The sequence below is a fragment of the Leptosomus discolor genome, chromosome 8 (genome assembly GCF_034619465.1).
Source record: "Leptosomus discolor isolate bLepDis1 chromosome 8, bLepDis1.hap2, whole genome shotgun sequence".
Lineage (NCBI taxonomy): Eukaryota > Metazoa > Chordata > Aves > Leptosomiformes > Leptosomidae > Leptosomus > Leptosomus discolor.
In genome coordinates this window covers 5030697-5044085 of record NC_141398.1, presented here as the reverse complement: position 1 = coordinate 5044085, position 13389 = coordinate 5030697, and the positions used below count along the sequence as shown (strand labels likewise).

General features: G+C 43.2%; 1 protein-coding gene across 1 annotated transcript in view; it reads right to left on the bottom strand.

Annotated features, from left to right (window-relative positions):
• The window catches only part of INVS (inversin), a 93385-nt gene that overhangs the window by 1897 nt on the left and 78099 nt on the right, over positions 1-13389 (bottom strand). Inside the window, exons 13-15 of the mRNA XM_086469217.1 lie at positions 9202-10006; positions 2748-2980; positions 1658-1738 (exon numbers count right to left, since the gene is read on the bottom strand). Coding sequence (XP_086325343.1) covers positions 1658-1738; positions 2748-2980; positions 9202-10006 — 1119 coding nt within the window. The remainder of the gene's footprint in view (positions 1-1657; positions 1739-2747; positions 2981-9201; positions 10007-13389) is intronic.

The following is a 13389-nucleotide window of genomic DNA, read 5'->3' as shown; positions in this document are numbered from 1 at the left end:
GCTGCCAGTCAGTCTGCACCTTCCCACATGCACCTTCTGCAAGAGAAGACTCAAACTGAACAGCATTCTGACCCTCTCCAGGCACCTACGTCAGAAATGGAGCGTCTGGCATTAGCCACTGACAGCTCTGAACTTTTCCAACAAACGTAATGTTGTCATGCACAAAGGCAGTCAGATGAAAAACATGTTATTGTCTTTAAGTAAGGGCTAAAGTTCCCTGAGCCCCTATTAGGTGAATAAAAGTAGGCAGTGTTCTAAAGAACTGGGCAGAGTTCCTATCACTATCCTATTCGTCACCAAGTTATGAAAGCAAAGGACGCTCAAACCCCCAAAGAAAGCCTTTTTATTTCAGAAGACAGGGAGATCCGTTGTCCTGAGATGTTAAACGAAAAGAAGCATTATTTGCTAAAGCTCTTTTAAAACCGAGATTAATGCCTGCATGAAGAGGTGACAACCAAACACCTGTCTGGTCAGGCCTCTTTAAAACAGTTTTCAAACAGTAGAAGAAAAAAAAAGCCTCTGTCCGATAGCGAAGCAGAAACTCACCTACAGTGCTAACAACTCCAGGAGAGGTCTGCTGTCAGATTTCCCGTTGACTTCAGCGTTTTGTTAAACTACTTGGAAAATATATTTTAATTCCCTTGGCAAATTATCTGAGCTCCTGTCTCCTTGCAGCATTCGCTTCGTGGCTGTCTAGCTGCGGCCTGCCTCTGCCCTACCCGTGACACAACCACGAAGACCAAATGTCCAACGAGGCACTAAAGCTTCACACGGTGGAGGGCTGACACTACCATAGCTCCCATCCCCGAGCAAGGGCATGATACACTTGAAAAAGCCTTTAGTAAAGAAGTAGTAGGAGAGATGACCATGTACTGGTTTTAAGCTGTCTGGCAAGTAATGCCACGTAGAAGTTCCAGCCTTTAATGACTGATGGAGCCAACCCTGCTGCCCCACTACCAGCTCCGTACTAACATCTTGGTGGCAAACAGAAGGAAGGCTTTCCCAGGGAAGACCTGCTAATGACTGCATGGCTTCTGAGTTAGCAGCGCAAATAAATGCACGATTTCGTTAGAGCCTTAAAACTTACTGCAGGTAAAATCCACTGAAATAATTGAGGCTCTGTGCACAGCGCAGGCACTGTTACGCCATGCTAGAAGAAAGGGCAGAGATCAGATGAGCAACTTCGCCTTGGCAAGTTTTTGTCTATGCACTAAACCACGTATTTCTAACAAACAGGGGTGTAAATTCCTTGCACATCACAGAAGCACAATGGAGAAATTTCACGTGTAGAAATCTGCTTTCTTTACTGCTACAGGACTAGTAAATATTTGTGTTGCTGAACCAAAGTATGAGCATCTTGTAACCACGGGTGAACGTGATCTGGCTTATTGCTGAATAAGTCCATTACATCAAGGTCTCTTCTAGGAACAGCCCAATGAAAACAGGTTTTCGTATAAATGATCCAACAGAAAGATAAAAGTGCTGTGCTCAAGCAAGGCCAAAAAGCAGTGAAAGACAGAGCGTGCAATCACAACGGCTTGGTACGTGATTTGATACAAGATTCCCAGTTCTTGAGCAGATTTCTTTTTTCTTTTCTAACATGAAACCCCATTATGTATAGAAACATTAAAGTATTCTTAAAATGTGTGTGTCCTACCTGAGACCAGCTGCACATCAGAAAGTTTCAGCTTCGAAGAAGGTCTTGTTGGCTGATATGCTTTGCCTTCCTGAGAACGTCCTTTAACAAACAATAAACAGCTCTGTGTTTATTCACATAAAGATATGGTTATGTATAGCTATAAGCTATTAAAGTGTGCTACAGCATTGTTTTATCCTAAAAATCATTCCTATTTATGATGAGGGAACTCATGAGATGTTCTAGATGACAGAAAATTGTGACAACCACAACTGAACTTCAACTAAAGTTAAAATACATCTTGCAGCTGCTATAAAAGAGAAGGAAAACAAAATCATTAGCTTGCTTTTTTAATTTATTATATCATTTTTGGCTATCTAAACTACAGAGCCCTGACAGGAGTGACTTGTCACCCGGTGAAGTACGCATAGTTAGCACAGCCTGACTCCATCAGTGATCCACACTGTGCAGGAACTCAGGGTTTAAAGCGATGCTTTTCCCCCAACCCTTCCTTCAAGACACATTCCTTTGCGCCGCGCACAATCGGGCATAGGGCAAACCAGCGCAGTGTTATCATAGAAGATGCTCCTGCTCTGCTATAAAGACCAGCTGTCTTCAAACAAGAATGTTATTAACATGGAACAAGTCCATATTCTTCAAATGGAAATATTAAAAAAAAATATATATATACAAACCCAAAAAAGTTTAAAGCCATGCTTAAAAAAATTAAACCATGACCCAGCCGGCCACTGTGCATCGACACAGCCAGCTGTCCGCGGTTTAACTGCTCTGTTCTCTTTCCACATTGATACATGTGAGCAGCTCTGGCAACAGAATTATTTGGTGGCTCAAGACCTGTGCTGGAATAACGCTGTGGTGTCTCAAACAGCTCTAGCAGCAGCCATTTTAAAATCACAGAGGGCGGGGTTTTTTTGTCAACCTGAAATGGAAATACAGTTACCCAGAACACCTGAGATTCAGACTAGCTTTTACAAATAGTCAAAATTCCAACAATTAGGTAAGAAGTGTACAGAAGACTCCAAAATACAGGGACCACTCTGTTATAAAAACAAAAGCATAGCTATTTAAAAGATAGCCAAGACAAAATTACCGTAGATCTGCCTAAGGATGGACTGCTTGCTGGTTTTTATGGCTGAGCTGGTTTTGTTTATAGATTTCGGATTTTTACATGAAGGAGCTGATTTCAGAGGGCTATGGTTCAGCTGTTTCTTCCAAGCAACCTGAATGAAGAAGGCAGCTGTCTCTTGTCTCCATTTGTCTTCATCTTCTTTGCACTGCCGCTTAGCACTAAGAAGCTGGAACAACTCCTGTCTTAGCTGGTAACTAGAGAGCAGAAAAGAGAAGAGCACTTGTTTTAGGTGACCTGTTTTAACTTCAGTGCTTTCCACGCATCAGTTCACATGGTGGATTACATGAGTAGCTGGGAAAACAGAACTCCCACTGATGTGTGCTAAGTCATTTGGATGAGAAATGTTTGCTCAGAAGAAAAAGTAGGAGCTGGGTTCAATTCTGGATGCATCCATTACTTCAACACAGCTAATAGAAATCTGGCATTACAGGTATCGGAAGTCACAGTGCTGCAACACCAGCTTATCAACTGCTTTATGATAGACAGAAACTATGGAGAAGACATATTTATGATATAACAGTACAATCGATGCTGTTTTCTCATTTTCACTATATTCACAGCTTAATAACAGCAGATTTTCTCGTGTGCCTTACTCGCTGTATTCCCGGTCAACCAGTGCACGAGACGAGCCAAATCCACCTCTTACGGGTCCAACTGCACGTTTCCTCTACAGAAAATCGCGCTGCTTTCCACCCCTCCTCTGAAGATGTCCCCTCACCTTGTTTTCAGCAACCTGTTCTTGCTTTTTTTCCCCCTTCCCTTCAAAGGCTCCCTGTCTCCCCAACCTTGCCTCAGCAGCTTTGATCTTGCACGCAGACACAGCCCTGTTCCAAGCGGCAACGGTAGCTGATCTTCCCACTTTGGTGGCTAATGGCACCGGCAACAAGGAGCTGTTTGGGGTGGTGGGTTTTTTTTTCTTGAATCACATGTAAGTATTCAATCAGATATTGGCATTTCACGCTCACAATTAACTGGCCTAGCAATTAACTCTGAATCTTCCCGTATAAACCTGTCACAAATGAACACTGAGTGAGACTTGTAAAATATTAGTTATAAGTGTTTGGTAACGGGCCAAAACACAGTGATCATCATCCCCTCCGGCATTCAAAAAGGCTGCTATGGATGCCCCGGTAAAGGGAATGAGGAAAGAGGGAGAAAGAGGTGGTGTTGTTCTGTTCCTCCACCTGCAACAAGTTCTAAATTAAAACACAACCAGATACCAACTGTTTAAATAAATGTTATACACCAACACACTATAGAATTCAAAGAAAACAGCCATATGTAGACCATGAGTACACGAGAGCACAACAGAATGCCAAAGGGGGAACGATATGCTCAGTTACAGCCCCAATAATTTTAAACTTTCAATTAAGTTCAGTAAATTACCTGAGTGAAATTAGCTGGATAAGAAAAACATATTTAATCTTCATTTAGTGGAGCTTCAGAATTCAGGCATGTGCTGGTACACAGCTCATTAAAGTACGTAACACATGTGGGGAGCAACTGCAGCTCACCCATAAATGCCCGCAGTGCCTACGAGTTGCAGAGCGTGGCGTGAATTCAGAGCAGGAGCGTTGTTAAAAGACAGAACAGCAACAACCAAATGATCCAGTTTTGTTAAATAACGTGTCACTTTTAGAACATTTCAACGGGGTAAGAGAGGAAGAGAAAGTGAAGCGGGGCACAACTGCAGTGACTTGCTAACATGACTTGAGCTATGGATGGATTACGTGAACACTGCTGCAGGAAAAACAATCGGGGAACTGTTTCATACTTGAGCAGAAAAGAGTACCAAGCTATTCCCTTGGAATTTGGTAATTACTGCAGAAGCCCTTGCTGATACATGAAGTGACCCATTCACAGGCACTCCACCTTTGCACCCAGCTGTGGTTTTGTGTTTGTAGAGAACTTCTGGTAGTTTTTAGCAACAAGAAAACAACTGTGAGGCTCTGACACTGAGAGATGTAGGCAGTCATCTTTAGACCGTGTGTGTATTTTTTTAATTCAGCTCTCCCGTAACAGATTGTTCTGATCCTAGCGAGAAAAAAGAAGAACAGGACTGAGTTTGATGCTCTATGAACGTGATGCGGTGCCTTAACAAAATATCCAGTGCTCAGTCAACAAAGCTGCTGCACATAAAAGAAAACGTGGAATGTACGTGCGGAATGACAGAGCTGGCAAATGGTATTCAGATCTTTGCTACAGAAGCTCTAAAACTTCTGCTGGTCAACGTATGCATATGGCAGTAATATACAAAAACCATGGCTTGACTCCAGTAGGGGAGCAGCAGTGACAGCGACCAACTTATTTCCAGCTTCTGTTGACGCACTGCGGACCCTGGAGAATGGCAGAGGCCTCCGTGCCCCCCACGAGAGAGCGAGCCAGACACAGGATCTGTGTGGCTCAATGAGCAGGATAAGCAATTAACCTTTGGCAAGCCACACACCTTAAAATACACCTTTGAGGACTACATCCAGCAAGTTTGAGGACTGTGGGAATTGAAACATTTTCCTGAGAAAGGCAAGTTTAATCTACTTAAGTAGACCAGTACCGTTGTGTTGTAGCTCGCAATAAACTTTCAGCGAGGAAATCACGACTATAAAATTTGCAGAGTGAGAAAAACGTACTCAGTCCTAATGCAGAGAAATGCCAGAACTCAAGCATGTGCTTCTACATGGTTCCAGTGTAGAATTGTACGTTAACGATGTACAATTCTATTGCTGTCTACAAGTACACGCTATTTACCAGTGCAAGCCTGGACCCAAAAGACACACACAGGACTGAGTGGGACCCACAGCCACACAGTAGGTACCTGCTTAAGCACTATAATCCTACGTACAGCGGATGGGAAATGAAGTATTTCAGAGAGCGCGTCAGGACAACTGACATTCTAGCAGCCAGCGCATACAGCTGCCTAGCGTGAGCCAGCTGGAAACGCTAACCGGGACTTCTTGACAGGCAGGTGCCACCATCGGACTCGGGATCCACATCCTAAAATACTCACGCTACCTCTTTTTTTTTTTTTTGAGATATATATGAACTCTGCTTCAAAGGAAGAGGCAGAAGTCTCCTCTTTTTCAAAATAAACATTATTGCTGTGGCAAGAGCATGGAAATTGGGAGGAGGAAACCCGGTTCGCTTTCACAGCTCTCACCACCCATCTGGGTTTCAGAACGCTCAGACAATAAAGCTCACGTTTGAGCTTGAAGCATAAGCAGAAAAGGTGGCAGAACTGGTGGGCCTGGGAGAGTGAATGCAGGAGGGAAGCACGGCTCTTCATAACAGTGTAGTGCTCTCGCCTCAGCATCGCTGCCCAATGACCTGTTCTGTGTTCTGCATCGAAACAGTCACTGAAAGAAACGCACTATGATATGGCTGCAAACTTTATGAACTCCATCAAAGCTCTACAACAGTAAACTGTCCATAGACATAACGAAATGACAGTGGGGGAACTGCCACACGAATCTCTCCTGCAGTCTTGCAGAATTTATGATCCTCACTGGTGTCCTATAAAATAGTTTTGCAAAAAGAACAAATATATTTATTTTTCTCTATGAATTCTTTAAATAACAAATGTCATTTAAACAATCTTTAATCCCCATGATTTCCAAGTGGTATAAGTGAGTGCATGCACTTCTTGCCAAGATAACCCACTGTCGCTGTTTCAGCAGGTGGGTAGTTTAGAAAGACCTATCCAAAATCTTTAGCCAAAACTTGAAACAGAATGCGAAGATTTCCACGCAGGTAAGCCACCTCAACACAAGGCTTGAGATCCCAGTTCTCATGAGGAAATTTGCGCCACGCATCTTTATGCTTTGACTGAAAGCTCTGGCATGTGCCATAAAACCCTCTGTAAGGGTTTTAATTTGATGATAGGTGAAAACAGTAGAGGCTTCAGAGGCAATAGTATCCCTACTCTGGACTTACTTTAGCTTTTGGTATCTCAAAAGCTCTGAACACAAGAGAGGAATTCGGAATTCAAGTTAGAAAAGCTGGCCAAGGAGGTCATTGCCAGCGCTGAGCTGCTTACGTAGCATTTGGAAGCAGCAGAAAGAGCTGATGGCAGAAGCGGTGGGTCACCAGAACAAGTGGCTGTGTTGCGCTGCAGTTCAGCGACGGGTACGAGGAGTATGGCATGGAATCACAGAACCACAGACTGGTTTGGGTTGGAAGAGACCTTAAAGATCATCTAGTCCCAACCCCCTGCCATGGGCAGGGACACCTCCCACCAGACCAGGTTGCTCCCAGCCCCATCCAGCCTGGCCTTGAGCACTGCCAGGGAGGGGGCAGCCACAGCTCCTCTGGGCAGCCTGTGCCAGCACCTCACCACCCTCACAGGGGAGAATTTCTTCCCAATATCTCATCTAAATCTATCCCCTAGTCCTGTCACTGTAGGCCTTGGTAAAAAGTCTTCTTTTGTTGTTTTTGGTTGTTTTTTTTGTTTTGTTTTGGTTTGGTTTTGTTTTATTTTTTTTTTATAACCCCCCTTTCAGCACTGAAAGCCACTGTAAGGTCTCCCCGGAGCCTTCTCTTCTCCAGGCTGAACAACCCCAACTCTCTCAGCCTGTCCTCACAGGGGAGCTGCTACACCCCCCTGAGCATCTTCATGGCCTCCTCTGGACCCGCTCTAACAGGTCCATGTCTGTCTGCCTTGTACTGGAGACCCCACACCTGGGTGCATAAATAGCAAACAAGAGAGCTAAATGATAAAAGTACAGAAATCTGTGATACTGTACAAAAAAAGTCAGAATTTTCACCAAAAAAGAGGCTCCAAAATGAACTAAAGAGACCATGGTCCAAAATTGTAACTTTTCACAGGATAGAAATGTAACTTTTATAAGCTAGTGTGAATTTTATACTCCAACAGCAGTGAGGAGAGAACCTGGAATATTACTGGACTGCAAATCCAGCCTCATACTTGGAAATATTTAGTCTGATCAGTAAAAGAGCTGGAGCAAACAGAAGCGTTTGCTGAGCCAACACAAATGTTCAAATGGCCACATTTCAGTTTAGGAACAAAGGGACTGCTGGCCATGGGGTCTAGTCTGGTGTCCCTTCCCTAGTAATGAGCAGCATCAGCTCTTTTGGAGGAAGACAAGACTTCTTTGGACTTCACAAGTGTAAAAAGCAACGGGAGAAACATCAGTGCTCAGAACTCCACAAACAAGAGGCTAGTAACACGAGCCTCTTCGCTCCCTGGTGTTTTGTACAGGGAACACAGGTAACGCTCCACCTTGTAAAATAAGAAACGGGATTGTTTTAAGCCTGGAAACACCACTGAAAGAAGGCAGCACAACTTCATGCCTCTTTTTTTAGCTTTTCGGCGCTACGTGGTACTTGGCGAAAAGCTCTTTTCTTGACAAAAGAGCAGGCTTGTACAGGAAGTACCCAGAACTCTTCTCTCTCAACTTTTGGTCCTGGCCTTGCTTGATGTGGCCCAGAGGACGTTACTGGAGCAGCTGAACAGCCCTGGCTGGCTGCCTCCTGCAGCTGGATGGGGTGGCAAGGAGAGCAGACCCTGATGCTCCAGCTGCCGAACGCTCCCCTCTGCTCCAGGCTGTGGCAGAGCGGGTCAGATGCAGACGTTGCCCCGCACGGGGAAGACCGCTAGGACTTGGCTCCTGGCAGAGCACGGGGTAGAATCAGCCCCTCTCAATTTCTCAGCGAGGGAACCAAAGCTTCCACCATGACCCAGAAGGAGGGAGGTCTACCAGTGACTCAGCATTTATTTGGCAGGCAGCTGGGCATCGAGACCCAATTCTGTTGTTGCAGGGAAGCTGCAGCTTTCCCAGGGACTAGTATAAAGGACGTTACTACCCTCTACATGCTCCCGGACATCCACCAGCAGCTCCCTTTGATACGGTTTGGTTGGGGGAACAATTTGTGCATCACTACTGATCTGTACCATAGGGCGTGAGAGTGGAGCTCTCAAAGGAACTTTCTCTTTATTTTTTCTTTAATTGAATACTAAGAAATAGTAAACCATATATGAAACTGTTAAACTAGTGAGACCTGGAAAGATCAATGTGTTGGGTTGGCATGGCAAGGTTCTGGTAGCGGGTGGGCTACAGGGGTGGCTTCTGTGAGAAGCTGCTAGAAGCTTCCCTGACATCTGATACAGCCAGTGCCAGCCGGCTCCAAGACGGACCCGCCGCTGGCCAAGGCCGAGCCCATCAGCGACGGTGGTAGCGTCATCGCTTACCTTTTATGTACTCAGACCTTTCATGAACTTACTGATGTACTTCTAGGGGACTGGAACCCACTTCCACTGGTTTGGTGAAAGATTATTAAATTCCTGATTTAGCACTGGTAACGTTGTAAGCAAAACACCAAATAAAGTGCATGGCCAACAAGCCTCATTTGATTTGCACCTACTTGTATCTCACTTCTCTAGCTACTGAAACAGTATTCTTACCTTCTCCATGTCCTCTGTATGACTGTAGCAGCATAGTTCTTCTTCCGAAACAGCTCTTTTCTTTTTCTTTCTTTTTCTATTATCTGCATTCGAATCTCTAAAGGGATTAGTTCAATATTTGTACTTTGCCATGCGACAGAACATAATTGATAATCTGCATTCCTGGATCCAATTACGCCTGTTTTTTCCAAGTTCAAACTGTCATCAGGAGGCGAACACACTGCTGGGTTTCTTGGCACAGTTCTGGTAGGTTCTGCCTCAGCAGACAATAAAGGGGAGGCCTTTTTTGCTAATTCTTTATTTCCCACTTTGTTAGTTTGCTCTACAGCGTGCACACTGTCATTTCTGGTGTTTACAAATACCATTTTGGCACTTGCTGGTCTACTGGAGCCAGCTGGTGAACATCGCTCATCATTTACCTCTTTATTTCTGGATTTCTGCTGATGCCTTTTGCTTTTGGAAGAAGCTTCACGCTGCTTTGAGTTTCTCGCAATTCCACCAGAAGAACTGACGTTGCAGAACACAGCTGTTCCTTCACAATGGTCCCTGTTGCCAGATGAAGGCTGGCTTTGATCTCTTAATTTTTCCCCAACGCTTGCAGTCCTACAAGCAGAAGTAGTATGCCTTCTGCTCCTCCGAGCACAAGTACCCGCCGCCTCGACAGCGTGCCCCTTGTGCTTCTCTCCATCCAGTTCTGCAGCAGCCACAACCTGATGGTTGACTTCAGCTTTTGTTCCCTCTTTTGCTTTGCCACAATGGAAATGGACACCACTTGACTTGCTTTTGGTGTGTTTCCTCAAGGAATCTTTAGACAAAGAAACAGAAAGCAACATTCAGTCTCTTATCCAGCAGTTTATGGCTCTAATTTTTTTGCTCAGTTACCTTTGAGGCACACTAGGATCTACTTAAATGAAAAAAACATCTAAGCAGGAAGAATCGGAAGAGGACACGATTGCCTGTACCAGTACAATCCCAAACTTCTTCATTTGGTTATCACTCTACAAGTACTTTTCTTTCTCACCTTACATTTGAGCTAGATGCCTAAAAAGAAGTCACAGGGAGAAATTACTTCTTCACCTACCTGGAAATATTGGTCACCTTCAAAGAAACAAGCTCACCAGATGGTGCAGGAGTGCAGCCCCACGAACACACCTGCTCATGCCAGTGAAGACACCGTTAACAGACCTTCCCTGTTTCAAGAGTATTTGTTAAATTCCTGCTCCAGCCACCCCGTGTCCCGGCACATGACGACAGACAGGGTAACCCACTGACCCAGGAAACCCACAGCACTTGGCTCCTCAGTACTTTCCTTGACATCCTAATGAAACGATAAAGTCCTTCCTATTTTTCCCTTGCTGCAAGATTTCTTTTCCAAGCCTAGGATAGGAAAATAAATCCTGTGTGATAACTGCTTCTAAACACTCTTGTGAGGATGACTCGAAGCCAGACTGGAGCGCAAAACTTAAAATCTCCATCTACCACCCCCCTTCTGTTTTGTTCAGAAACTAACAGGGGAATGAGAAAATAGACCAGACAGGATGATGTGTCACAGTCAGACAGTGTGTTAAAGGGTAGGTATGAGGGGGAAAAGGAAAGGAAGGTATCTTTGATATAATGGAATCACAGAAAATCTTCTCGATTATCCAAAACCTGGTAAAACCATGCTACACTTTTCATCCCTGTAACACTTGTACAGGATACTCCCTTGATAGGGTAACAGAATATGGCAGGTTCACACATTATAAAGAAGAAACTCAGGATCATCATCAATGATGCCTCCAACAGAGAAGATTTATCACAGTGACAGGTCAGGATGGGCTGACAGATTAATTTATACATGGGGATAATTAGCCCTGTGTGTTCTGGGACAGAGAAAACAAAGTCTATTATTTTAATCCATTATAATTTAATTAATTATTTTTAATCTATTATTTTACTCTCCCAGAAAGAAGGAAGTTCCCTCTCTCTCCTTCTGTCTCATCACACCAGGGGAATAGACAATTTAAAAAAATGTGCCTTTGGAAGCCAAGGTTTCTGCAGGCATCATCCCACTCTTATGAAGGCGAGTACAAAACCGCCAGTGCCATCCAATAAAAACGGGGTACAGGGCTGACAGTCAATTCAAACGTATGAAATTTCCAGCACTGCCACCACACTACTTTTATCTCCCAACAATTTAATTTTTACAGTGGTGAGGAAAAAGAACACGGCCTTTTCAAATGGCCTTGTCATTCCGAACTCCCCGAACCTCACCACCTGGTTTGTACGTACAGCACGCAGAAGGCATTTACTGTAACACACTGAAGTTGTTAAAGTAGAATGAGCAAATCTTCCCAATCTGAACGACTGGATAACTGGGGAACATAAAAAAGCATCGTTTAATTATTCTAGAGCATCTTTTCAGGTTGAAAGAAACTTTCTTCGATAGGAAGACCATGCAATAACAAGCAGAGTGCAAAAAAGAACTTGTCTGTTGCTACTACAATTAAGGCAAATGAGATAACATACATAGGAAAGAGGACCTCCGAGTGGAGAAGAGATCAGAATAGACCCTCCAACAGCAGCCCACAGGACCTAAATTTCTATTTAATTCCAATAAACATCCAGCGAAGTCCATTAAAGTTTTGTTCACAAGAGGATTGATTAAAACACCTAAAGAGAACTGATTAAAGGACTTCATGATTTGCTCCTTACTGCGTCAACTTTCCAATAACAAAAAGAGAATGCTTGTGTAAAAATGGCATAGCGTTGTATTTCAAGTACAGACTTTTTGGACTGGGCAAAAGGGGGCTTTCTTTACAATCTCTGAAGGTAAACTGGTCTCGCTGTAGAAGTAGACACGTAATGTATTTTCAGAAGAATCTTGAATAAAGAGTTTTGTTCTTTTCGCGCTCAAAGCTCATGGTGAAGAAAGATAATAAACGATAGTGAAGGTTTTTGTATTTAAAACTAAAATTTTATCTTTTGCAGAAATTATACTCTGCTTTTAAAGATGTATTGAAAAACAAAAAAACTTTCCAGGCAATAGCCCATGCGATTTTAAAACCATCAACATGGAAAAATTATTCTGGCACAGCTACTTCAGGAAATCTCCAACTTCAGGGAAGCCTTCAATCAAAAATCCAAGCTACATGCTGATAAAATATGCTGCTGATTTGAATTCCCTAAGTTACTGCCAAGGGCAGCGCAGACAACTGAACACTAATGGGGTTTTTCAAACACAAGCATCAACCTTAGAATCCTCTGCAGAAAATTTGGCAAGTTCAGTCCTGATCTCTCTAGTCAGTTTGACCCTATAGTCCCCTGTCTCCCACAGACCACCCACTACCTTCTTCCTTAGGTCATTCAGTGCGAAACCATTATATTGATTTATTCCAAGAAACAGTGGGAGTCTGACTGATGCAACGCAGCTTCCACATGGAGGATTTTGGCAAAGAATGGTTAGAGGAGTCAATAAAAGAAAAGGATGTTTATTCCTCCTTTATAATTTATTTGTCCTTCTCTCTTCTCTTCACTGCTATAATCCTCCTCACACCTTTCTTTCTCCTTTCCCTTTTTCCCTGTATTTACCAGTTTCTCCTCATTATGTTCATTACAACTACCCATTTTCCATTTGGCAGCCACTCTTTCTGGTTATTCTGATGGGTTTTACTTTGCCATCTGAGTATCTTAATAAATATAAAGTTAACACACATAAGATGAAGCTTACTGGAATTTTTAACACTTCTGTTTATCTTACTTAGTTATCACAGTACACGTTAGGCTAAGGTACACGTCTGCTTCTACTATGACAATACAGTCAAGTAGTCTGTTAACGAACACGTTTCCATGTAAAAGCTAAAGAAATCTAGGTAAAATGATTCAGTAGGAACAGCTCTTTGACTTTCTTTGCTTTTGGATTATTATAATTCTGATTAGCAGAATTTCCAGAGGAACTGGCAGTAATTTTACATCTGAGAAGTTCTTGCAACTCACCATAAATAAACTACGTATCCAATTTTTGCTTCTAACGATAACAAAGATACCTTAATATAACCAGTTTTGAAGGATTTGAGACACGGGCTCCTATACCGACTGAAGTCAGAACTGATTGGAATGTTATTAAAATGTTTATCTTGCAAAATCTACTCTAGGAGTGGTCAAGAAATGATGATACACTGATGATGCATTTACTGATAGAATGAAAGA